At 43.5% G+C, this 25,709-nt stretch overlaps 3 protein-coding genes across 4 annotated transcripts; 1 reads left to right on the top strand and 2 right to left on the bottom strand.

The window, feature by feature from the left end:
• The first annotated feature begins 409 nt into the window (after window positions 1–409).
• On the top strand, window positions 410–3,098 carry LOC100831560 (plastid division protein PDV1). 2 transcript variants are annotated; one of them, XR_002965638.1, is made up of 3 exons: window positions 410–886; window positions 1,715–2,699; window positions 2,812–3,098. XR_002965638.1 is itself a non-coding variant. In XM_014900147.2 (2 exons), the coding sequence occupies exons 1-2, from the start codon at window positions 563–565 to the stop codon at window positions 2,213–2,215; spliced, it is 825 nt and encodes a 274-aa protein (XP_014755633.1). In that variant the 5' UTR covers window positions 410–562; the 3' UTR covers window positions 2,216–3,098. The 2 variants fall into 2 exon arrangements, 1 of the variants encoding a protein (XP_014755633.1); XM_014900147.2 differs by having other exon boundaries at window positions 1,715–3,098.
• Window positions 3,099–9,026: 5,928 nt separating this feature from the next.
• On the bottom strand, window positions 9,027–12,015 carry LOC100829205. Its single transcript, XM_003572160.4, has 2 exons — window positions 10,885–12,015; window positions 9,027–9,430 (listed from the first exon to the last, which is right to left on the bottom strand). Exons 1-2 carry the CDS (start codon window positions 11,772–11,774, stop codon window positions 9,415–9,417), a joined length of 906 nt encoding a protein of 301 aa, XP_003572208.1. The 5' UTR covers window positions 11,775–12,015; the 3' UTR covers window positions 9,027–9,414.
• Window positions 12,016–19,553: 7,538 nt separating this feature from the next.
• Window positions 19,554–23,917, bottom strand: LOC100826874 (BTB/POZ domain-containing protein POB1). Its single transcript, XM_003572153.4, has 6 exons — window positions 23,542–23,917; window positions 22,566–22,697; window positions 21,534–21,649; window positions 21,387–21,450; window positions 20,787–21,066; window positions 19,554–20,678 (listed from the first exon to the last, which is right to left on the bottom strand). Exons 1-6 carry the CDS (start codon window positions 23,795–23,797, stop codon window positions 19,868–19,870), a joined length of 1,659 nt encoding a protein of 552 aa, XP_003572201.1. The 5' UTR covers window positions 23,798–23,917; the 3' UTR covers window positions 19,554–19,867.
• Between the last annotated feature and the right edge of the window lie 1,792 nt (window positions 23,918–25,709).

Here is a 25,709-nt window from a genome sequence, read left to right as displayed (position 1 = left end):
TCTTGTTATTAGAACTAGTTGTATCATTAGTCTACTTTGATTTTTTTGCCGCCTATTAAATATTGTATATTATTTCCAAACGTATATGGATTAAAAATGCTACTCTCCTGCGCATATTATTTCTCGCTGATTTAATACGAGTTGTATCATAATTTTTTTGAATGAGGATCTATAGCTATTAGTATGATTTTCTTTCACGTGCAGACGTACAGTAGCTTACATGGTCGTTGATCGAAGCTTTCGAACGGAGGGAACACGAACACATAATTTCGCTACACCTTCAGTAGTAGTCGCAAAAAGACGAATCAAACAGCCAAACAACAACAGCAAGCGCGATATTTTCTCTCGACCCCCGCTCGCAAAGCAACAGAAGCCTCCGCATCGGTCGTGCCGCCCTCCTCACATATTCCACCAATTCACTCTCTCCCCCCACACTTCCTCCCCTCCCTTCCAGCAGTTTCCCTCCCTTTCCTCCCCCCTCTCCTCTCCCTCCCACCTCGCCGCTCCTCCCCACCCAATCCGCACGCACCCGAACAACAAACCCTAGAGCCACGGCGAGGTGATGAGATGGGACGCGGCGGACGCGGAGGCGGTTCTGGAGCGGATCTGGGACCTCCACGACCGCCTCAGCGACGCCATCCTCACCGTCTCCACCACCCACTTCCTCCCCGCCCCGCCGCCGCCGCGCCCCTCCGCCTGCGCCCGCGCCGGCGGCCGGAATGGGTGTGTCTTCGTCAAGGGACGTCGGGGAGGAGGAGGATTCGGGGAGGAAGACGGCGGCGGTTCGGCCCTGGCCGCCGCGGCGGGAGCGATGGCCGAGGCCAGGAGCCTGCACGCCATCCGGACGGCGCTCGAGGACCTCGAGGACCACCTCGAGTTCTTGCATGTGAGTGAGATTGCCCCCTCCCTTGCGCTCTCTCTCCTCATCTGCTTTAGGGTTTCGTTCTGATTGGTGCTCGGTGGTAGCATGAGTTTGATTCTGGCCAGGACCACGCCTTAGTTGCTGCGATGAATGCGGAGCGGATCCGTGAGTGGTACTTGGATGCGTTGTTGGCTTGATTGGCACATCATGATTTCCAGTGACTTGCTTGTGTTCTGTAGGGCGATTGGCGGCTTTGTGATCCACAAGGCATTTCGTATGATTCTCTGATTGGTTATTTATTGAAATCATGTTGTTCACATGTAGACTGAGTTGCTGCTCAATGCTCACGTGTTACACTGTATCAGCAGGTCGCAAATTTCGTGTGATGGACTGTCTTTGGTTTTCCTCTCATTGTTTAGTGTGCTATTTCGTGTCTAGATGATTTTTACTCCGATTGGTTGGTATCATTCAGTTGGCTGCAATTGGTTTGTTTAGATTGGGAATGAAGGCCGTGTGGATGGAAAAAGGGTAATTCACATGAATTTCATTGCCATATTTGTTTTCTTGTAGTTAATGTTTGTTGGGTGTCAAAGAGGCAGGAGACAGTGCCTGTTTGATAGTTGTTTGATTTGTCTAAAAGGCAACAGCATGAAACCATGATTAATGTGGTACTCACGGATGGAGCTTGTGTGTTAAGTCCTTCGGGCCCTTCTGCTGTTTATGACTGAAATATATGTCTGAATTTAGCAACCTGCACATGCTTACCGACAATGCTTTTAGATAATTCATTTATTTGTCCAATTTAATAGATTTAAGACCTGTTATTTACTTTTGTTAATATTTCCTCCACAGACTGTTCAATCACAACAACTGGCTGAGCGGGATGCTGCAGTTGCTAGACTGGAGCAAAGCCGCCTAGTCCTTGCTACAAGGTTAGCTGAACATCAGGGGAAGAAGTATAGAGTCATTGAGGAGGCCTTGGCATTTGTAGGTGAGGTGAGTGACAAGAGTCGATTCATTTCACCAGAAGATGTCCGTGCGACACAATGCCAGTCAGGGGAGGATCCGGTGGACAATGGGGGCAATGGTTCAAGTATCATGGCAAATATGTTATCTTGTAGTCTATCTTTAGCCAAGAATTCATTTCGAGTGGACAAAATTGGCAGTGTTCTGGGTAATGCTGCAGTTTTTGCAGTAAGTATGCTTGCTTTCTTGCAGTTGCATCAAGTTGCATTCGGAAGCAGAACTCCACCTATGGAATACAGGAAGAGAATTGATTACAGTAGCCAATCTGGGAGCTCACAGCAGAATAGCAAAGGAAAGCATCTTGAGGTCTACCTAGCCAGAGGTTGAGGAATCATCAGATCACTTGCCACTGCCTGTACAGAAAGTCTTGACCCAGTGTTTAGTTTTCGTTGGTTTTGTTAGGGCACTAATCATTCTTTACAATGGTCTGGACCATGTTCCAGGCTGCTAAGGTACTAGATGTCACATTCTTTTGGATGGATTGGTCTACCTTCCATGACATTAGGTGTTGTATTTCCTAATCTGTAAATGGAGTTGTGCTTAGAGATGGATTGATTGGCAGAATTCATGTTTGAAGGTGGTGTTCTCTATGCTGTTGAGCTTGCACCTGTTACTTGAGATTCTTGTTGTCTTCTCATGAGGATTCTTTGCCATTCTCTGGTTGCCCAACAACTTCAGTTTTTTTGGACCCAGCTTGTCATAGCTACTTCAGTTTTTGTGGACTCAGCTTGTCATAGGCTCATAGCTGCCGTACAAGCACATGTGATGCTTGTATATTTATCTTTTTAATGGAGATGGAGTATACTTGAGGGTATGTGCTTTGCTCTTTCTTGTGCTTGATGATGCTCTAAGGCTTTTCTTTGTTGTCTAGTCTATTTGGTGTGGAAGCTTCTTTGATAATGCACTTGACCTCTGTTTTACAGATATGCGCTAACGTGCTACTTTTCACTTGGCTCTCCAATACTGCTGCTGGAGCTGGTCGGTTGTGATGTGTCTTCTTTCTGTGTTTTGGATTGTATTGCAATCAGTAGAAGCAGAAAGGTTGAAGTAAACAAGTATCCTATGCCTGATGATCTACGCTGCACCATATGCACAAGTATGGATCTGAGGGTGTAATAAACTGTAAAAGAAATCTGGTTGATTGTCTTGGATGTTATTGTTACATTCAAAAGGATGGAAATCGAAGCTCCATTTCCAGTGTGATGCTAAATCTTTTCTTCTTCTTTGTAGTCATTACTTTCAACTAATCATGGTATTAATCATGCTGTTTTCCATGATATTCGGCTGTGTCGTTGGAACAAAGTGCGGATGATTCTTTGGCTGTTCTTTGTTGAAAAGAAGATGAGACTTCTTTACTCGAAATTTGAAGCCGGTAAAGTAAAAGGAGATCCTAATAAGGGAATAAAGATTTTGTCTGTCGCTAATAAGGCTAAACAACTTCTTTTCGGCAGAAAGATAAAGAGTTCTGTCTGCTGGTGTAACAAGCGATCTGAGTTGTCAAAGAATTAGTCACAGGCAGTTTGCCGAGTAGTATGATTATCGCTCTCGTAACTTATATCTCTACAGTTCTTTGTACCTGTACCAATGGTAGAATTGTAAAGTAGAGAGACAGTGAGCAAACAAATCAAAAGATGTCTTATCTATTGATGATGAAGGTATTTATGGAGTTACAAGGGATGCCAACAGTTACAAGTTAGAAAGAGAAAGAAAGAAAGCTTAGAAAGAGAAAGAAAGAAAGCCTGGATTAACTTATAATTAACATATCTCAGAATTTCGGTAAGGCTAAATTCCCACGACCTTTGATTTCCATGTGCAAAAATATGCGCACAAGAGAGACTTATTTTCTGCTCTTCTCACCTTAAAATTCAAACTGAACCACTCTTAAGCACTTGAATGCATTCAAGGCAACCATTAACTGGACCATTAGATATTTCATGGTTCTAATAGACCATTTACATGATGGCATCAATTCACCGACATAGCAAATAGGCACAGCACAATCACATGGACTTGTAGCACGTGAGACTTCGAGAATAATTTCAACCAACAAGTAATGAAATAAAGACAACTATATGCACAAAATGACACATGATTTACGTGGGATACCAGTGAGTAAAAACCACTCTTCACAGGAGCAATAGATACAACGGAGTCTTCTCTAGGATTTCTAGAGGATCACATCAATAGCAACACAAGGTACAAACTTGCTATTACCACACCAACAACCACTCTTAACCGGAGCAACAAGAGGTACCACAAAACCAAGTGAATAGAGAAACATAGATCATGTCCTTTTCGGTTTTCAGATAATTGTTCTTAAATCAACGGTCCAAATTTGTGTGAAAACTTGGCAGCTACACAAACAATATGGTGGGTCCTGAACAATTCGACAGCATTTGAACCCTATTGCGCTGTGAGTTTCCAGTAAACATATATAAGAAATCACTCTAATTTGATACCCCAACTGACCAAACCGAAGTGCTCTGAGTGTGGACCGAACTCATCAAGTTTGAAACCGCTCCAACTATATTTGAGCATCCAAGCTTAGTGAAAAATCAACACAAAGCCACAAATCTAGAGTTCTGGATAGTGATCTCTTCTCGTCCTATTTTCGCAATTCACCTTCTATTTTCTCTCCTTTCTTGCTCGCGGCGGTAACCTACAAGAACTGAAGCAAGGCAAGAGCAAGGTTTTTTTTTGAGCTCTTCTACAGTACCCCGTAATTAATTTGGACCGTCTATTTTTTAGATCCAAGGGCTCAGATTCGATGATACTCCCTAATACTCCAATTCAGCTGTGTGGAGTAATAGGACGGAGTATTGAAAGAAGGACATGGAGTAGTCTGACAAGTGTCCAAAACATTTCCGGAACCACCCCTTGGCCCCTCCCTCCCCCCACGGACCGACAGTTTCCCCATCTATCTTTCTCTCCTGCGTCGCAGTAGATTCCACCGTCGGAGACCACCTCCCGCTACGCCGACGTACACACGCATAGCAGCATCGAAAGGAATGGGCGCGAGGGGGAGGATCTAGCGGCAGGTGGACGCGGCGGGTCCGGGGGCAGGTGGTCTGCGTCCTCTCCCGTCAAGGAGCGGAACAACACAGCGGCGGGTCGGGGCGGAGCTGGTGGCGGCCGGGTCGCGCTGGAGAAGGGCGGATGCGTCGCGATGGGTGGAGGCGCGCTGTGGCGCGCTGGAGGAGGGCGAGGACGGCGCTGGTGGAGGGCGCCATGCCGCTATGAACCCCACCAGCCACCAACACCGTCGTCGGTATGTGCCTAGTCCTGCCTCCTGCTTCACTCTTCATGCGTGATTACGATTTGCAGCAGTAGCTAGTTGATCGTTAGATCATAGAGAAAAATCGTTCGTATTAGCGTTTTGCCTTAGGTGTGCGACATGGATTTCCGTGGGTTCTATGCCAGTGTGCTGCAGCTTCGATGACGTGTTGTGGTGTGCGCAGTTGTTCTCCTTTAGTTTACAGGACATGAATCTTGTATTGGATGGATCTATTGAGATCAGCATTGCTATCTGTCCTGTAGGATTTATTATTAGTTAAGATCAGCATTGCTAATTTTGTTCACCCAATTAAGAAAATGTTCAGAATATACTAGTCCGTCTGTTCTAATCTTGAGATTGGTTGGTTCTCATGTTAGTTGTGGCATGTTCGATTAGATTGGTTGTGTGGTACGTTGAATAATTCGGAATTCTGAAACTAGATGGTAATTAGCTCTGAAACTAGCTGGTAATTAGTTCTGCCGTACTGTTGTCAAACTAGCAGCACAACTTTGATCTCATACTTTTTGTAATCTTGTATTTAACTGATCTATCATTGTCCATTACCTTTCTAAATTCCTCTTAATACATTTCAGTTAAAAGTCACATGTTCTTACATGTTCATATTTTTCCAATTCTGCATGTTGGTGTATTGAATAATTTGCTTTGGGTACAGGTTTTCTACTCCAGTCTGTGTTTCTCAATGCTGCTACATTTTCCTTTTCTAATCTGATGCCGGAGCTATTTCAGCTGCTTTCTATACTTGTAGTTTTCTTGCATATTTAGAGCTAATGCAGAAAACCATGTTAATTAGCATTTTGCTAGCTGTGCATGAAAGTACTTAGCATGTTTCAAAGTTACGCCCAAGTCTTGTGGATCAAATTAGCTCATAGTAATCCTGACCCGGATGTCCTTTTGTCAGGTACAATGCAATGCAGAGATGACATGCCATGCTTGAGTTGTGTCAACAAAGAGATGGCCGCCCATGGAGGGAAGATAGCTGGAGTGGAGAAGAAGCTTTGAAAAGACTTGAAAGAAGAAACAGAGGCCAATTGGGTCATGCCTCACATAGGGGTATACTTGGGCCATACGGGAATACATGGGAATACATGGGTAGTAATCATGTGAAATTGATGGAAAATGTGGATAATGGCATTATGTGATTAGACTGATATTTTTGAAAGGAAATATAGTTGCATTTGTTTCCAGTTATCCTCTTTTGATCTATGGATATATACTGATTATTTGTGTCTCATTTCACCCTGTGTTTGTAGGAGCTAAGGACCTTCAGTCTCTGTGCCTCGAAATACTAAAATGAATCTGATTTTCTTGGGTTGAAAATATGGAATATGTAAACTATGGTTCAAATGCGAAGAGTCAGCATAATTGATATAAAGCCAGAACTAGGTGTTTGTACAGAATCAAACACTTGTTCTATAGGTCACTTCTAACTCGAGAGATCCCATACAAGCAATTTTTTTTTTGCAGAGAGCGGATGTTATCTCCCTATGCCAGTTCTTTAACAATCGACATCAACAAAATCAAAATTTCAGTGTGACCAATTATGAAATTATCACAACCTGACAGGTCACAATTCAATGCATCATATCGAAGTCTATCCAATGGCACCAGCACACACACAATTCATAATAAAGGCTACGTGACCATCCAAAGCTAGAACACTTTCCATCCAGTACTCTTCAGTTTCTGATCATAATAAAGCTTCACTTTTATTACAACACATTTCCCACTAATATCCAAGCAACTTTAGCATTCGATGTATAGTTTCAGCCGTTACTCCTAGACAGCACTAGGGAAGCATCATTTGCAGTGCAGGTTCCACCAGCATTAATTAACATATTATAAATCAATATTCAGTATTGATTTCAGGTAGAAAATTGGCAGGTTAGAGATTGCAAAACGAGAATAAACGAGAGGAACATATATCTCACAAATTCATATATCTCAAGCACAGGTACATATACATTTCTCAAATATATCTGTAATCTGATAATCTGGAACATGTGCACTGATACATTTCTATGTGCGTGTAAACTAAGGCACCATATGCACTAGCATTTCTCAGGCACCGATGATTACAGATTACAAAAAGAGCGTAATCAGATTACAAAATGAGCATCTGCACTAGCTGCATGATTTTACAGACCAAATAAAGGCTTTTGCTTGCAGTATAATGTCTCATGAAAACTGAGAAGAATAAGGAACTGCATGAGTTTGCAGACCCAAAATCACTTCCAATTGCAAGATAATATTTCTTCTAGCCATTGTTGACAAAGATGAGCCTCCGCCGATGATGTCGGCCGTCGGATTTGGCATAATGTATAAGACAACATACAAGTATAGTCATTTAATGTATAAGCAGGATCCACCTAGTAGATTGGTTGCAGATGAAAGATTCACAGGAAAAATTATGACTTTACACAAGTATTTATTCTCAGAATTTGTACAAAAAAAATTATATCTGAATTGAGAACATGATGACCATGCACAATTGTATTGCTCTGAGAAGAGCAAACAGACAACCAGAGAAGAAAAGGAAAGAAAACTAACTAGGACATGAAAGCATAATTATTATGTGAAGGCACAAAACACATCCAAAGTGCGGCACAAAACACATCCAAAGTACCAAGATCACAAGTGACGCAGATTACCATAAAACCACAATTGAAGGTCATCATGTATTGGAACACACACTATCCCGGTATGATCAAATACCATGCTCCTTTGAAATATTACATTTATTAACTTTTAAATTGCACAAGTCTGGCATACCATCTATTTGTAAATAATAAGTACTACTCGGTAATTGTTGTACAAGACCACCATAAATCAAATGAAAGCATCTACTGTATATTGGACTTCTGTCCTAAATGAAACAATCTGCTCCTATACAAGCAGTTGAATAACATATGAACAAATACAAGAAAATACCAGAAAGCACCAAAGAGGAAATGGGATGCTGGTTTCTGAATTCCAAATGCCAGCTAGGATATAGCCGATTTGATCATGCTGGCACGTGAAGATCAGAAGAGGGAGATGGCTGGGTGGAGGGCAGCGCCACGCTGTGAGGAGGTCGGAATGCGGCGGCACGCTGGAGGAGGGCGAGGACGGCGTGGCCTGGGTGGAGGGCGGAGGCGATGTGTTGGAGGAGGGAGAGGACGGCGCTGGCACGCTGGAGGACGGAGGGAGGGTGGCGGCGGCACGCTGGAGGAGGGCGCGGACGGCGCCAGACATTAGGGAGGAAAGGGTCCGGGTGAGGTGGGACTGAGGGAGACAAATGTTTTTTTTTACTTTTTACTATTGTAAAGATGTGAAAAGTCAGATATGCCCTTTCCTAATACTCCATTGAGGCTGGATGGAGTATCAGGTACGGGAGAATTTGCCTTTTTTTTTTCCTTTCCTCTCCCCATAAAGAGACCTGTGGGCCGATTTGGGTCCAACAAGTGGGGTACTGGGGCCCAGAAGAGCAACATGGCCTGGCGGTAGAATGGTAGAGGACCAGTGGGAGAACCAAGGAAGGGAGGACTTGTCGAGGCAGAGGCTGTTCCCGATGATTATTTGCAAGTTTACACTGAACGAGAGTTTTACTAGAGTCCAGATCCTGATATTGAAGGACCAGAACGAGGGAAAAATTTAAGCGATTTTGGCCACGGCACCGGCACCAGCAACCAGGCTTCAGGTAACTTCTGCCCTGTTGTTGGTGAGTGGTGACGCAGTGGTGCCGTTGTCCCCGTTGCTTCCTCGGTCTCAGACTCAGACCACGAGTGCTCTCATCTCCGCTGCCACGGTTACTAAGTTTTAGGGTTGCAATGAAGTGATCCAAGATGATCAAATGAAACCATCAGATGAGTCACTATACAATCACTTCAATCCTGGAAATAGGCGCTAACAAGAAAGAACAGACACACGCATGAACGATCGTTTCACTCCTGCTATATATGCATGTGCATGTATATATACCACAGAAACAAAAGAATTGGGAGCAGGCCAGCATATGGGAGTAATATACAGTTACAAGCTTTGCTTCGTTAGGGTTTCTTACATGCTCCAGTCCAGAGTTTTCGATAACATATGGAACTGTCGATCAGGACGAACTCGAATCGCCGCAATCAAGTTCCAGGCAAACCAATCATCATCTCATCGGCAGAAAACACATATAAGTTAGCGCATCTCCAGCTTCGACACCACCGACTATATATGATCGATCCTAAACATGTCGTAGGCAACTCCACCTTCAGTTCAAGCTTAACCTGAAAATAGTTTCAGCACGTAAAAAATGGTCAGTTTCTTGTAGCTTTTGAACCATCAATTTTCTATACATGTTTCAAATTCTTCAGACTGCTGAAATGCCATAATGGGTAGCAGATTAGCCATATAGATAAAACTTTCTCAGCTAAATTCTTCCAATTTCAGTGGAATGTTCAGATAAGTTTGGAAATTTTGGTCAATCATAAATCAGCATTGCCCTGTACTGATCACTAGGGACTTGTAAGACACTTCAGGTAGTAGGTGCTTTTGGGTTTCAGACACTGGTCCTTGCAAGCACAGTTGTTACCAATCATGTTCCTCTCATCTAGGATCCAGTGTCCCTTTTAGGCTTCCCAATTCGTGCTCCCACAATCCAATTGTGTACAATTGGGCGACTTTTCTTGTCTTGGCTTATTCATGTGAGCTACCCGGCCTGTTGATGGTCCAGCTGACCAGGTGGATCCCCAACAGATCAAGGCGTCAAAAATAGGTGGCGAAACAAGTTGGATTGGGACACACCAACATGTATGGTAAACGTACCACGCAGCATCCAAGCAAGCATTTCATTTACTCTGCGGTTAGCGACGTCGGCTGGGTTCATTTATTCAGTGGTTGCACTTACCGACACAAGCCTATACGTGTCGTATACTTCCGTATTGCTAGGTATCAGTGGAACTCATTTGAACATTTGGAATGTTAACTGTTGCTTGACGGAAAGTAAACCACACTTTTGAATTGTGATGGCCGTGGCTACGTGTACGTGTAACCAAAGCCTACGTACATATTAGTAGTAGTATTAACTTTTGTGGGAAAAGTTCTAAGCCTACATATGGTAGCTAGGGACAGAGAGAATCCTGGGCTGCTTTTGCTTGGAGACAGCCGTTTCGCTCACTCACCCGTCCATCGGCGCGCCAAGCAAGGAAGATGCCGCGTATCTATTCTATTGCTACAATCCACGGATCTACATTATATCCACTGTAGTGTACTGTCATGCTAGGGATCACTGAACTAAAGGGGAGGCCCAACACGACGATGACATCTCATGGTCGTACGAATATATGCCTTAATATTTGTTTTGTTGTGTGCTGCTAATTCCCCGTATATTGTTGACCTATGGAATCTTTTCCTTGTGCTAATTGGTTGGTTGATTGATAGTTGGATGAGCATGGATCAGCTCGAATCAATTCGACAGATTTTCGTGCGTTTTAATTCGGAATACTACTGGACCTCTCTTCATGTTTCTGACGATAATGAGGTGATTATTCCGATTTTATTCTTGTCTTCTCTCCCCTGCAAAATTTATGCAGTACTACAAGCAAGTCTTGTTTTTAAAGAACGATACAATGCTTGCGATCGAGTACTAAACCTTATTTGCGCGTAGTCAATTAATTTTCGCATATCTAGCACATATATTTATTTACACGCAAGCGGTGCGTCAGAGTTCAGTGTGACTCACCATTTCATTCTGAAGAGGTAGACCTGGCACTTGCTCATGGGGCTCCCAGCAGCAGAGCTCCCGCGCGGCGCCATGACCCCGCCGTCGCAGAACACCCTGACGGGCACCATGCCGGTGCGCAGGGCCAACCCCGCAAGCCGCACGCCGACATGTGTGTCCACGACCACCTTGAACGCGAGCTGCCGGCGCCGATACCGGTCGCGCACGCGGCCCGCCACGGCCTCGTCGACGACGACCCCCTTGGCCGCGGCCACGAACCCGAGCGCGGCCACGCTCCTGGGTGCGTGCTCGAAGCCAGCGGCGCCGCCGCCCTGGCCGCCCAGGACTACGGGGCCCCAGCCGAGCTCCACGTCGCCGTCGGCATCCGCGAGCGCGACGCGGCCCTCTGCGCCGTTGCCGGCGTACTCGAAGGCGACCCTGTCGTTGGGGTTCCAGGAGACCAGCTTGGCTCTCACGGTCACGTCCATGGCGGAGACGGCCGTGGAGTTGGTGATTTTGAAGCGGGTGAGGGAGATGGGTTGCAGGTGGAAGGAAGGCGGGTGTGGGTGGTAGTAGAGGTAGGCCAGGCAGGACGCCGCGAAGGCCAGGCAGAGGAAGAGGAGGACGAGACCCGTGGCCACGCAGCACACGCGGCGGCACGAGCAGCTGCTTCCGCGGTGGTGCCGCTGCTTCCTCGTCGGAGCTTGCTGGTGCTGGCGGTAGTGGTGCGCTGGTGGAGGCTTCAGAGGGGGCACCCCCTGCCGCGGCGGCGCGAGGGGCGGCGGCTTCTTCAGCGCCGGCGCCGGCATCGGCCTCGTCGTTGGGGCTTGAGCGGCGACGGCGGATGGCTTGGGTTGTTTGGGCTTCGTCGTCATGCCTGGCGCCGGCGGCAGGGGCGGCTTGTCGGCCATGGATCGATGGACGCGCGCGCGGTTAATTGAGTTCTAGTATGTGTGAGAGGATTGAGGTGTATGTGTCGGCGAGAAGCTTTGATGGTGGCGAGTGAAGTGATGGTTTGGTGTCCAGCTGCTGGGCTAGTTGTTGCTACTTATAGCGGCAAATGGAGAATTAAAGCTTGGGTTTGGTCTGCGACAAGCAAAGAAGCGCAAGAGGAAATGGAGCGGGAGTGGCAGTGCAAGAAGGTAGCCGGTTGCTATAACTTATCAGGGGGCGGGGCGCGTCGGTGAAGGATCTGACAAACCGGACCCGGTCGCGGTGGCACGGCCAGGGTTTTCCGCGTGCGTGCGTGTGCCGATGTGGCCGGAGAATTTCTTGTGTTTTGCCGGTTTGTCAAGGAGGTTTTATGACCGACTGTCGTGTAATCTGGACTACGTACACATTCATCACGAGTGGTTTATCTTTCAACTGCTTAATTTAGAGACCCATCAGTAGACACGTTGGCCTTGCATTAAGGTTTACGGCAGCACATGGGAGATAGAAGAGTGGAAATGACACGCATATCAACTATTCTCATACGTCAATTGATATTTAAATGTTTTTTCTTAAAAATTAGACGTCTGAGACATAACCACAACTTGTTTTTAGAGTAAAATTTTAAAATTCTGGATGAGCTTTCAACAAACATACACAAAGTTTCAAATTTTTAGAGATATATTTTCTTTCTTTTTGACAAAACTTTTAAGTTTTGATGGGCTTCAACTTTTTTCTGGGACAACCTTCCATTTTTGTAGGATGAAATTTTCAATTTTTTGGATTTTTTTGGTGGGCTTAAGTTTTTTCAATTAAACTTTTCAGATTTTATGAACATTCTTTCTGTTTTTTATTTTGACAAACTTTGAAACTTTTGAGGAGGTTTTATGACCGACTATCGTGTAATCTGCACTACGTACACATTCATCATCAGTAGTGGTTTATCTTTTATAACTATTTTTACTTAGAGATCAGTACATGGAAGAGAGAGGGGAAATCTAACGTTCCGATGCGTCAACTGAGATCTAAGTTTTTTGCTTAAAAATTAGACCCGGAGATGTAGCCACATCTTTTTTTAGAGCAAAGTTTTAAGTTTTGAGATGATCTGTCAACAAATATTCACAAAGCTTTCATTTTTTAGGGATATATTTCCTTTCTTTTTTTGACAAAACTTTTAAATTTCGACGGGCTTCCAAATTTGTAGGATGAACTAGCTTCCAACTTTTTTGGGAAAAAATTCAGATGGCGTTCAGTTCTTTTAGCTCTCAAAGTTTTAGGAATAGTTTTTTTTACAAACTATGAAACTTTTGAAATGGGGTGTGTTGTGTTGCATTGGGTTGGGCGGCTTTGCTTTTTATCTTTTAACGGGGGTGACTATTTATTAGTTGCCTGATTTTTAAGCAAAAGATCTTCAATCTAAATTGACGAGTCAGATCCGTTGGATTAAGATCTGAGGGCCATCCCCACTTTCTTCTCTCCCACATGATATTGGATTATAATTCAAAGGTCGAGCATGTCAACCAATATCTAACTAAAAATCAGTTAACTTATCAATAGCTAAACCATTTTTAATAACTAGGTTGCTTTGGCTTTGCGCCTACATTCGAACGCACCGCCGCAAGAGACCGCGCCCATGCTTTGTGTGGATGGCATGGAACACTCCTCGTGGTTTGTGATGAAGAGATTTCTCATGTTTTACTGTCTTCTTTAGGCCTTGTTTGACACTAGCATATTTTAAGTCACAAGTCCGTATTGAGTATTTAAGTGAATCTGGTGTTCACCTAATGCCCAATAGTGCAAGATCTCTCCTTACCAAACAGTTCATTTGGGGTTTCTTGAATTTGGAGGATAATATTTTAAAAACATTGAATTCTTTTACTAATACCAAACAAGAGCTTAAAATGAAATGAAACGTTAGAGAATGCAATGTTCTCTAGCATTCTACTTGCACTCCCTAGGATCACCTCCTCCAAATCAGTCCGAAGAGAACCGGTTTAAAGGCATCAATCGAGGCACCTGCTATACGTGGAGAACCCTTACCCTGGTTGGTGTAGCACACAAATTAACACAAGGGAATCCTCCCCGACGTCCCAGTGCCACGAGCTTGGTACCTCGAATTGCATTCCTGTGTTTGAAAATGTGCGGGCACTGCCACCGAACCTAGCTGATGTCGGTGATTATTGAGAGTCGGAGAAGGATGGCGCATCGCATTCCCATCAACTCGAGAGACGCGCTGTCTCCGTCCGTCTGACCTGACCCGATGTATGCCACTACGGACGCATCTGCTAATTTGTAGCTAGCGCTAATCCGGCCTCTACGAGTATTTAGCATTTTTCGCAGAAGCTCATTCTAGCTTGGTCGTTGCGGTTAAGACGTACCTCTCGAATCCCCAATCATATACTGATATAAAGCAAGCACTATATCGTGATTACAATCGGAACGATCATTACGTATAGGCACAATGATGCACAGATGAACCACATCAATTATATTCTTAGTTAAGCCCGTCGCCGTCGTGCCGTGCGTGATTGATTACACGCCGGCGCGCACTCCACAACGGTCTTGTAGAGCGGAGCCGGCCGGATTCAGACTCGGGAGCGTTGCGTTGGACTCGAGTGGAGCGAGCACTGCTCTATTTGGTCATTCGTGATCGCTTTTGGACTACTAGTAGATTACTGAGTTGCTAGTAGTAGCCTGATTAATTCAGGCAACCTTTGTGGATCCTTTTGTCTTTGGGTTAGCTTTAAGCTGTGCGTTTTTTCTTCTACGATTGAGAAACAGATAAAAAGAAGTGGCAACTAGAGTGTCCGAAAGGCAGAGAATTCAGTGCGTGGGGAATGGAAGAGACTTCAGCGAGGAGAAAGGGACAAAATTTTGTCCACCCATGTACTTTCCTTGCTGCTGCTACTACTCGCTTTTCTCTCTTGCTTCTCGATCGATCGCTCATCAGCCTGAAGCCCCTGAACCCGTTATTCCGATGGATGGCTGCCTTTCGTTTCCCTTTGCTTGCAGGCGCGGCATCTTCAATTCCTCTTTTCACCACGACTACCTGCATGGCCGTATGCATGCCCATCTGGTTGAACGAACTGTGTCTCAGTACGGCCTCTCTTGTGATCATTTTACCATGCATCTCATTACTCCCAATAGATCCAACAGATGCATATACTTGATTAATGTGTCAATTTGCGCCAAAAAAAAGATTCATGTGTCAGTTAAGTTCTGATTCTAAATTCTTGACTCAAATTTGGCCAAATATGAATTTATCTATTCTTAAAAAGCGTCTAGATAGATATAATATTTCGACAACAATTTAAGATCGGAAGAAGTAATTAACTGTAACGACTGCGCCTCCATCCATACTTTCAAAAGTGTTGCGGGACTCAATAATTTCAGAGTATCAAGGACATATATCACAAACTAAGTGCCCAGTGACTCAATGTTAATCCATACCTAAAAGATATATGAGACGACTAGCTAGCGACACTTAAAATTTCAATTGCCCGTTATTGTCTTGTCGCCGGGCGGCACTGCTGGTAACTACGCGGAGTACCAACTTCATGCCGACAAATTGCCGGTCGTTCGACATGGATATGATTCCGGTTAATTATTTAGCTTAGGCATAGACACATGCATGCACGCCCATCTAATTAATTAATTAGTCTTCACTTCCGAATGATTAAAGTCGATGTTTAATTCTAGATCCCGTGTCACATCGGCGCCTACGTACCACAATCCAATTTATTGATGAACCACCTGATCTTTGAGCCGATATGTGACATCATATTAAGATGCGGCCACTTCTTACAAAAAGTACACGTTATTAACACATGCTAGCTGATATGCATATATGCACCTGCACACTTTAATATGGCGATCACAGTAGCTACGCACCTTTAATCTTTATGGCCGATTAGAAATGAAGCAACGAGCCGGAAAAGGGAGCGAAAATGCAAAACGTGGCAAATTGATCGTTACCTTTTGGGATTTTGAGTGCGCGGATCGGACATTGATTTGGACACGTGCGACCGGCTCGTACCGTCTACATTCTCGACCGGGGCCTGCTTTGGCAAATGCACCTATTAAGTTTCGTTTGGCACTGCGGTAGATTATCATAATTTCGATTTTTCATTATTTTCTTGTCTGGCTAACCAATTTTTCTATTTTCGCGTGTATTTTTTCACAACAGATTATAAAATAAGTTCAGCGCAGTACATTTCAACAATGCCAAACTGAGCCCAAGTCTTCGTTCCCGTGGTCCACTGGCTTTGAGAGATGGCCGGGCGAAAAGGGAGACAGTCCTTTTCTTTCTGTCAAAGACAATTCTAAGAACTAAAACTAAATTCCCTTTGCAAGACCTAAGCAAGTAGGCAGCAAGAAACTAGTAGGAATCGAGTTAGAAGAGAGAAGACTGCCTATCTTTGATGACATTACAGACGACGATGATCTTTTTTCTCATTTTATTGATAAACAAGAAGTTTAAGGAAACCCAAAGGCTGAAAGTAAAAACACGTGGGCACAACGGCTAACATGCGAAAACGGGAGAAAGAACACAAATGACTACTCTCTAGGAAGGAAAGCTCCAAGGTGTTTCGTGCCTGCAGAGACCAACTAGGTAGCCGCAGTCTTGATCTTAGCCACGATATGACAACCAACGTGGGGAACATTCTGAATGACACTAGCATTATGCTCGACCCAAAACTCCCAAGAGACATTGAGTCCCTCTAGGAGGTCAGATCAAATAAGGGATAGCCTGTCTAGTAAGGCTAGCTCGTAGCGGCACCTATCCACCAAGACTTGATCGACATTGAGTCCCTCTAGGAGGTCAGAGAAAAATCATCCCGAAGGCAGAGCAAGGAGGTGGAGACCCTGATATGCCGCGAGAAACCGCAACTAGAGATAACATGATCAACGGTCTCAGGCTTGAAGTTCCACAAACAACAAAGACGTTTGGCCGCCCTCGTCGTTCAGGTCTACTAGCGATCCAAAACCTGTTGTGGATGGCAAGACAAGTGAAGACTTTGCATTTTTGCAACATCCAAGGCGTCCAAACGACATCACAAGATTCACCGCACTTGTTTTTACGCCCGTAGTAAGCCATTCTTGCAACGTCCACGACGTCCAAATGACATCTCAAGATTCTCCGCACTTGTTTTTACGCCCTTAGTAAGCCCTGTACTAGCGATATTTTATTTTTCAAACCACATTATTGTTCAGAAACTAAGTATCGCTTATGTAGAAATTTCTATCTAGATCCTCCAAATATACTTAGTGACTCACCCAAACCGAAAATAGTTGGTATGTTTGACCGGAAGAATTTCGATGTTGATCTCGACTTGGATGAGTCAATAAGTATAACTCGAGGAGCTAGATGACGATTTTCAGTTTCCTGACCTAGGTGAGTACTAGAAATAGTTCGAGGATCTCTGTTTCACTTTACTCTTGTATTAGTGTTGGAGTCGCGTATCCGGTGAGAACTTCCATTTGGTGCAAACTCCATAAAAACCATGTATAAAAGTTCCAAAATTCCAATAAAAATGTCATATGTTGGAGGTGTGGTGCTGTACAAACGTGGAAAATTTCAAGTTGAAAATCAAATGCATTTGGATGGAATTAAAAAGAGAAATACCCAAATGAATAGTGTCAAACACTGAAGGCCCACCAGTCATGCTGAATTTGTTTTTTTCGCTACTACCAAATGTAATTGAGTTTAGACTTGAAATTTTACAAATATATAAAACATCACTACTCTAACATATGTAATTTTTTTGAGAATTTTTGAACTTTTTTCGATGGAGTTTTCACAGTTTGCACCGTAGAAGTGGTTTTCACCAGATATTTTCCCGTGCATGTAAATTTCATGTAAAAATGATGAGTTTCGTGTTCTATGAAAAAAAACATAAATGTATTGCTAAGAAGTTTGCTTTTTCCTTAGAGCACGAACTTTTTGTTGTTGTATATAACACAAAAAGTATTTCATTTTATACATGAAATTTACAAGCATACTTGGACACATATATGTTCAATCTTTTCACATTATCATGCCATTTGGAAGTAACTATCTTAAGTTTACTTTTCATTTAATTAGTCTAATTTCCACAGTGATGAGTTTCGTAAAGGTGCATGAGGGAGCCAAACCGATGGCCGAGCTTGATATTTGCTTCCCTAAATGTACTGAGAAATCATGTTGTACGAGTTTGATATTTGCTTCCCTAAATGTACTGAGAAATCATGTTGTACACTATGATCACTTGATCATCTATCCCACGTGGTTTCCAAAGTTACAACCGATAGAAACACTAGGCAAACTTTGCTCCTTCAAAATACTTTGCAAATCTTCAGTACTCCACGTCATTCTGATTCCAGAGTATTTTTTTTATGAAATAAAGTAGCACTACTTTTCGTTAATTAAGTAGGAAAGCCAAAAAGAAGGGGAGAGGGAAATTAATTCCAAACGTCATTCTGATTCCAGTTGGGCTTCTCTCCACGACTCCACGTCAAACCAGCTCACTCCTCAGACTTGGGCTTCTCTCCACGTGATCAGTTCAACCCTCTCACTCCTGAGACTTCAGACTTGGGTCAGACAATATGCAACTGCAACACACAGTTTCTTTCTCTTCTTTTTTAAATAATTTTTGTTAAAATATTTTGCTGAACTTGATAAATCAAGCATAGTGAGTTAAGTTCTTCAATTAAAAAATAACCAAAAAGCTTCAGGTCAAAATTGAATCATCAAAGCACAAACAGTCAAACACAAAAATGTCAAATGAACTAGTCATTTCACCATGACATGACCCGCGCGCTGCCGGACTAGCGATCGACCACCCGGATTCAATGGAGGAGTCCCCGGCGAACCATTTCCAAAGAAGTAGCAGAAGCCACCGGCCACATTGGGTCGAGCTCGCTCGCTGCTGCCCCTTAGCCTCACGACTCACCATATTCCCCGGCTCTCTTGCACACTTGTGCATAGTGCGATTTTCATTCCTGGTGGCAGGTTATTCCCTACGATTGCAAGTTTTGATCCCACAGCATACTACGAGCGTTAGGGTGATGTTTACACTAGCAGGCCAAAGATCACCTGATGTGCCAACAAAGCCAATCACAAACTGCTTGATTAACAACGCCCAAATTAAAAAACATCGCTAAACTAGCAATTTGCAAGATCTCATTCTCAATCTATAAAAAAGAAGAAAAAAAAAAAGAAGAAGATGCGGTGCACCGACAAGTAAAGGAACGAAGCGAAGGATCGGATCCGGGAGGACAGGGACGGGCCGGCAGCGGTTGCCCACCACCCGTCCATCAATCCATCATGGCAGCAGGAAAATCGGCTTTTTGCTTCTGTGTTAGGACTGGTGAGGAGGATGGCGTCTCGCTGTTAGGGCGCGCGTTGAGGCGTCGGCCGTCGTCGCTCCTAGGCCTAGCAATGCCGACGGCGACCGCCTAGCTAGCCAGCGCGCGCACGCAAATTGTACGCGCCTGTTGTACAGTGTGTGTTTCTTCGTGTGGTGCTTTTGCTGCACGGTCCCTGTCCCGTGGAGCTGGCGTCCTCGTCACCGTCTTGCCAGTTTGCCCAACTTGGGTTTTGTCAACTTGAGCGAGTGAATTCTCATTCTTGGACCAATGGATACACAGGCGGAGGTAGGAATTTCTGAGGTTTTGCCGGCTTATTATCACCAATGTGGTGTACCAGGTAGGAGGCACATAGCGAGTCGAAAACACTTTGCATCCATAGAACTATAGAAGCAAATTAGAAACGAGGTGAATGAAACAACACGTACACTGTCAGTTAGAAAGCAACTATCTGGAGTCACCGATCAGGTTTGTAATTTAGGTCTCCAGCTGGTATGTGCAACAGACCAACAGTAGCTCTTCACAATCTGGACTCAAAAAGGGGCATATAACCTTCCAAGTGAATGAAAAGAGGCTTTTACTTGTCATTTCCAAACTGTCTATCAACAAAAGAAATAAGCGCATTGAGGAGACAAGAAGATATCTGCAGCACATAGTATTTATGCATTAGTACCCATCATGAAAAAACTGGACTCAGAGCGATGCAGTTCAGACGGCTAATGCATCACTAGGGCTGCTTTATTGTCAACTCAGCTCTCAGATGCAGCATGCCGTCGATGAAGAAGAGGCTGTCATCAGCCATGAACGTTGACCATGGAATCGCAAAGAGATTCCTGTACCCAACTGCCTTACCACCGGTGAAGGTGTAATTCCCCTTGTACTTGCTCACAAACTCCCCTGACGGTCTTGTCCTCGCAGCAAACTCATAATCTACTGTCACACTCATTGAGCCCTTCTCTTGCATCCCCAAGAAGAGCCCAAAGCAGTAGAACGTACTCTGCTGCTCCATGTTACAGTGTGCTGAGAGGAAGAAACCCTGCCCTGCAAGATGGAATGCTTGCGAGTATATCCGTCCTGACGGGAATAGTCGGGAGCACTCATCACGCTTCAGATCCAAGTATGCTATACACTGTGGGTACGGTCGATCAAACTCGACCACTTTCAGAGGTCTGTACTTGTAAGCTCGCTCTGCAAATTTCCGACAGGTCATTGTGTCAGCTGCAAGGGCTCGTTGCCGGTGAGGCGCATCAGCTTTGTATAGAAGTGCCTCTGTGACACACTTAGTTGCTTGCTCATGGTCTATATCAGTGCATGTTAGGACCTTCCGCAATTTCCTACAGGTCATATGACTGAAGCGCACTAGCGGTAGTAAACGAGAACTCAAGATCTCACGTCTTTCCTCTGATTTTGGGTACTGTCCACGGGCCCACCTGAGCAGGAAGTCATAGATGGCATCTTCAGATGCCACCTGTAGGTCATTACTTGACAAGATGGCTTCAATCCCAGCAAGAGGGATGCTCATCACTTCATCTTGGAACCTGAAATTAGACAAAGCATGCCTTGAGTGCACTTCACACATGACTTTCTGGCAATAATGTATTCCTCAAAGGAGGGAAAAGTAGCTCCAAACAATGCAAATCACTCACTTAGTCAAATCTTTGTATCTGTTGGCAAGGAATTCCTTAGCTGCATCTGTCAGAGGCTGAACTGCAGTTGCCATTGAAATGGAGCATGGGAGATCTAGGTAGAGTAGTGCAGATTCCGGGGTCATGGGCAAACTTGTGAGAAGCTGGCTGCAATGCCTCATGCAAGAAACAACCTCAAATTTGTCAGCTGCCATCAAGATATCGAGCAGAAGAGTGGGCTCGGTTGTTGTCAACTTCCCACTATACATAAAGCTTAGAAGCTCCATAAGGGCATTTTCCTCTGTTCCAAGTAGAATGAAAACAAGGAGCCATAAGGATCAACGGAACAGTTCAACAAAAAGGAACAGCTATTTTGGTTAAGTATCATAAATTCCAGTAATTGATCGAGGAAAGTTATGCATGCAAAAGAGTAGACAAACTATCAATTTGGAACATTGAAGGTTAAGTTGGTGGCAGAAACTTGGAAACAGATTCCCTTCTTTACCACAAGTATCTGTATTTTAATTTAGAATATAGAAAATAATAATTACAACCACGATAGCAAATCTGAACAAATTATAAGGCGAAGAACATTCGAGTTCACTTTAGTCATCATATTACCTGAATCAGTAATTCTAAGTGTTGCATGCCTCTGATCTGATTCTTTCATGCCATTTGAGAAAAGCTAAGAAGCATGGAGCTTATCAGACAGCTGCTAAAGTGAACTGAATATCGAATAAATGTAATTCAGAAGGTTATCGTAACTACCTTGAAGAAGAACTGACTTTTTGCAGCCAGAATCGCCGAACTGATATAAATAGTATTTACTCGTAAAATTGGTGTGCTCACCACAGTCCAAGAGTCAATACTTCGTCCATCATCACCTGCACGATACCAAGGTCAGAGAAATGAAAGAGAAATAGGAAAAGGGAGCAAAGGTTTAGAACAGAATCACTAGGCAGGTTTTCTACTACTAAACACTTGGAACACTCTGTTCTTCTATATGGGCAGATTCATTTCATCAACCCAAAAGTTGAATATTCATTTAGTTGCATCAACACTTGCTAGTATCTTATCGATGTCCCCTAAGGATCCTATTGGAATGAAGCAGCAAAACCAAGTTCAAGCAACCAACAAGGAAACAAGGGCTTAACTAAGAGTTGGTGGTTATCTTGCTAGGTGTAAACAGTATATATTGTACATAGAGAGAAACAGGTAATCATGGGCTAACTAGTTGATCAAAGGATTGTGCCAGCACCGACTACGTACCACAGGTCTCTCGTAGTTCTTAAAAGTGATTAGCAAGCAGGGCAATATTGACCTTAAGTGTATCAATAAAAATAGAGAACAAAAAAAGCAGACTGATGCTGAACCTAGATGTGTAACAAGAACATGATTGTGGAGAGTTCTGGAGTCACTTCCTAAAGATTCCTCTCCAAAATCCAAATATATGAAGTGTCATACTTGATCATGTGATCATTTTTTAATGAGGTTATGAAACAGTTTCCACATCGTTCAAAATATTGATGTTACATTTAAAGTTATAACTAGTGGCATTTGTTTCCTGATATGAACAGTCAGTAGATTTGAAGTAGCAATCAAGCAAACTTCTGTTACTGAATTATTTGGTATACCCAAAAGAAATTTGATTTGGTAGGGGAATCCATATTTTCTTACAAATAGAGATTATCAAAAGCCTAATTAGAAAACTCCTTTAGACTTGGCCAATATTTATACAGGAAGATGGAAGTTTAAAAACTATCCAGAAAGAACAGTAAGTAGAACTTTCAGCTGTCATACCATCTAGACCAATGCTAGGTGGAGATTCTTCTATCATTGCTACAGGTTCTTCTTGGTTTTCTTCATATGCATCACATTCTTCTGCTTCAACGTCATTGCAATTTGTCTGGTCTGACATGTGTGTTGCACACTCTGCAGATAAAGATTTAATTAGTTATAGAAAGAAGAACATTCACATCATACATAGATAACAACAAGCTAAGCACTTGATCAGAACATAACACAATGCAACATGCCAACATTTCTGATTATAGCATATGAATACCAGAAGGTCTACATTTCAAGATACAGCAGCATTCAATTCAACAGACCCACTTCCAATGGACACAGAAAAACAGAATTATAGTGATGTCATCCTTGCGCTATGTATGAACCAACAACCTATCTTCTCGTGCATCCTACATTTTCTGTCAAACAATTGATCACCTTGTCCCTTACCTGAGGGCTAAGGCAGAACTATGCTGCAAGAATCACACCAAACTGCATGCTGCATGAATCATACCTACCATCTTGAATGTATCACACCAATAAGACACATCACATGCAAATTATTCCAAATTTTCTTAGTTGCCATTTGATGTCCGTGGCTATTCTCAATTGGCCTGGTTCGGTACTGTGAACACCACGGTTACATTCAAATATGTGACTAAAGATTTTCTGCATTTTATTTGGACGTATAGAGTACATAATTTATTGATTGCTTCGTCTCAATAAATCTGATACTAATTCAGTCGCACACAAATTTCAGTGCCACATCACTCTTATATTTGCACCACAACACATCGGACTCAAATAACTTATGAATTCCATTCTAGTGCTCCTCCCTTTCCCTAATCACAAATCTAAAATGGTCAGCTACCGAAATGAACAAAATTAACCCAAAAACTGCAAATAGGCCAAAAAGAAAATCACGGAAAAAAGATCCAGTCTAATCGCGTGAGGGAAGAGAAAATTTAAACCAGAACCATAAGGTTACCTTTCTCCTTCCGGAGCTCCTCGCGGCGGCGCTTGCGGTGGCGCGCCCAATCGGAGAGGGATCCTCCGGCGACGTCGCCTCGGGACCCCGGCGCATCGTCGGTGCCGACGACCTCTATCCGGAGCACCCTGTCGGAGAAGTTCACCGAATTGAACGCGAATTCGAAACTGGGCCCCCCTTCGCCGGATGAGAAGTCCGGATCCATCTCCGCCTCCGCTGCCGCCCCCGCCACCGTAGATGCGTCTCGGCCGGCCATGCGCTCCGCCGCCTCTATAAAGGGGGAGGAAGCGCGGGACGGTGGGCCGTAACCCTAGCCGGCGGAGGCTTGTACGAGAAGGCGAGGGATGAGAGGGGAAGAAGGGAGGAGAACGGAGTAAGGGAGGTGGTTATTATACAATAACGGGCTAGTCGACGGGGCAAAATTGGGAAAGGCGCGTCGGCGTGGAAAGCATGCTGCTTCCGGGAGTTTCCATGGATGGATGTCATGTCGGAAGGCGGAACATTGTTCGTTTCAAACGTTCTCTGAAAAATCGAAGGCGGAGCAAAGATCGGCTAATTTGTGCATTAAATGAAATCAGGGAATGTATCGAGTTGAAAACCTTCTCAGTGGAAACTTAAATCTGTCAACCACATTCGACTTAAATATATATAGACACATTATAGAGATCTTAAATATATGGATCGGATAAAAGATGAAACATCTAATCATTTAAACACATCTTATGAAAACGTCCGTAGAGAATTTTGCCCATGGGCTTTTTCATAAAATGTGTATAAATGATTATTTAAAATCTAATGTGTATATGATTAAAAGTTTTCAATTTTTCACTTGATAGAAGCTTTCATCTCATAAGTTGTCAATGAACAAAGTACAACTCGGCATAGTGACTACTAGTTTAGTCATTGTTGAAATACTAGAGCATACCGACACTGAATCTGAAGACACACCAAAGGATATTTTTCCTGGTACCCAATCTGATTTCAGTACCCAATGAAAATGCTTAAATAAATTATTCATGCTCATAAATATCATGATGAATAAATTTATTGAAATGGTCAACACTGAACACCTAATATTAAAGAAACTAGAGATATGCTCCCTCCGTCCAGTATTAAGAGTCGCAACTTTGTCTAAATACTACGTGCATCTAAACGGGTTTTCGTTTTAGTATGTAAATACATGATCTACATAAAGTTGCGACAATTAATACCGGACGGAAGGAGTAGATAGATGTAAATTGATTAGTCTGGCAAATAAAGATATGAGTGGATGGTTGTCTTTGTTAATTCATGACGTTGGATGGAGACATGGCTTCTATTAATTATTTGACTATCTTCCGCGTTTCAGGAACTTTCAGATACCAAACTGATATGTTCTGATCTAAAAAGAAAAATCTTGAACGCCTAGAAGAGCTTGAGTATCTGGACATATTAGGTTATGAGACTAAGGTTATCCTAAGTAGTGGCTCAACAAAGCTACACGGCTAAGGGGTTTTTTTTTAATCTGAAACTCAATCAAGGATTCATGGACTGCTCAATCTGTGAGAAAACCGAATTAATCCTCAGGAGCTCTTTTGATGAGGTCATCCCTAGTCCTTTATCATCTTTGTCTAATGATGATCTTACTATTTAAGATAAACCTAATGATCTACGCATTGGACCAATTACACGAGCACGTCCAAGCTATTAGAACAATAGGTGAATTCACTCCTAGCTACACCTAATGTTTATATTGATGAGAATTTTATACTGCCTAAGTTTTTGTATCTTTGTGTAATCAGGTTTGAGGCTGAGGCAATGGTGGAGAATGGAGAGGAGGCCGCGTGCGATGATCATCATGTGTTGTTATCCAACATCAAGATATGCGCACCACAAATGAAGATGGAGGATACAAATCGCTAGAAGAACAACTTGTGTGCAAGGGGCAGCCAACGACAAGAATGATCTGACCACCACAAGTTGAGTACGAGTATGAGGCACACCAGAACAGCCTACAACGAGTCCGACACGTCTAAGGGGCGCCCGGACCTGCGAGTCCTTGTTTAAGCGAAGTCCTATTCGGATTGGTTGTATGAGTTTGAGTCGAGCCTAGTTCGAGTCTGAGTCTGAGTCCGTTTGCGTGTTTGGTCTGCACCTCATCTATATATACAAGTGGTACGCCTAGGGTT

The sequence above is a fragment of the Brachypodium distachyon genome, chromosome 3 (genome assembly GCF_000005505.3).
Source record: "Brachypodium distachyon strain Bd21 chromosome 3, Brachypodium_distachyon_v3.0, whole genome shotgun sequence".
Lineage (NCBI taxonomy): Eukaryota > Viridiplantae > Streptophyta > Magnoliopsida > Poales > Poaceae > Brachypodium > Brachypodium distachyon.
The sequence above is the reverse complement of the archived record's forward strand: the minus strand, read 5'-3'. Positions and strand labels throughout refer to the sequence as shown.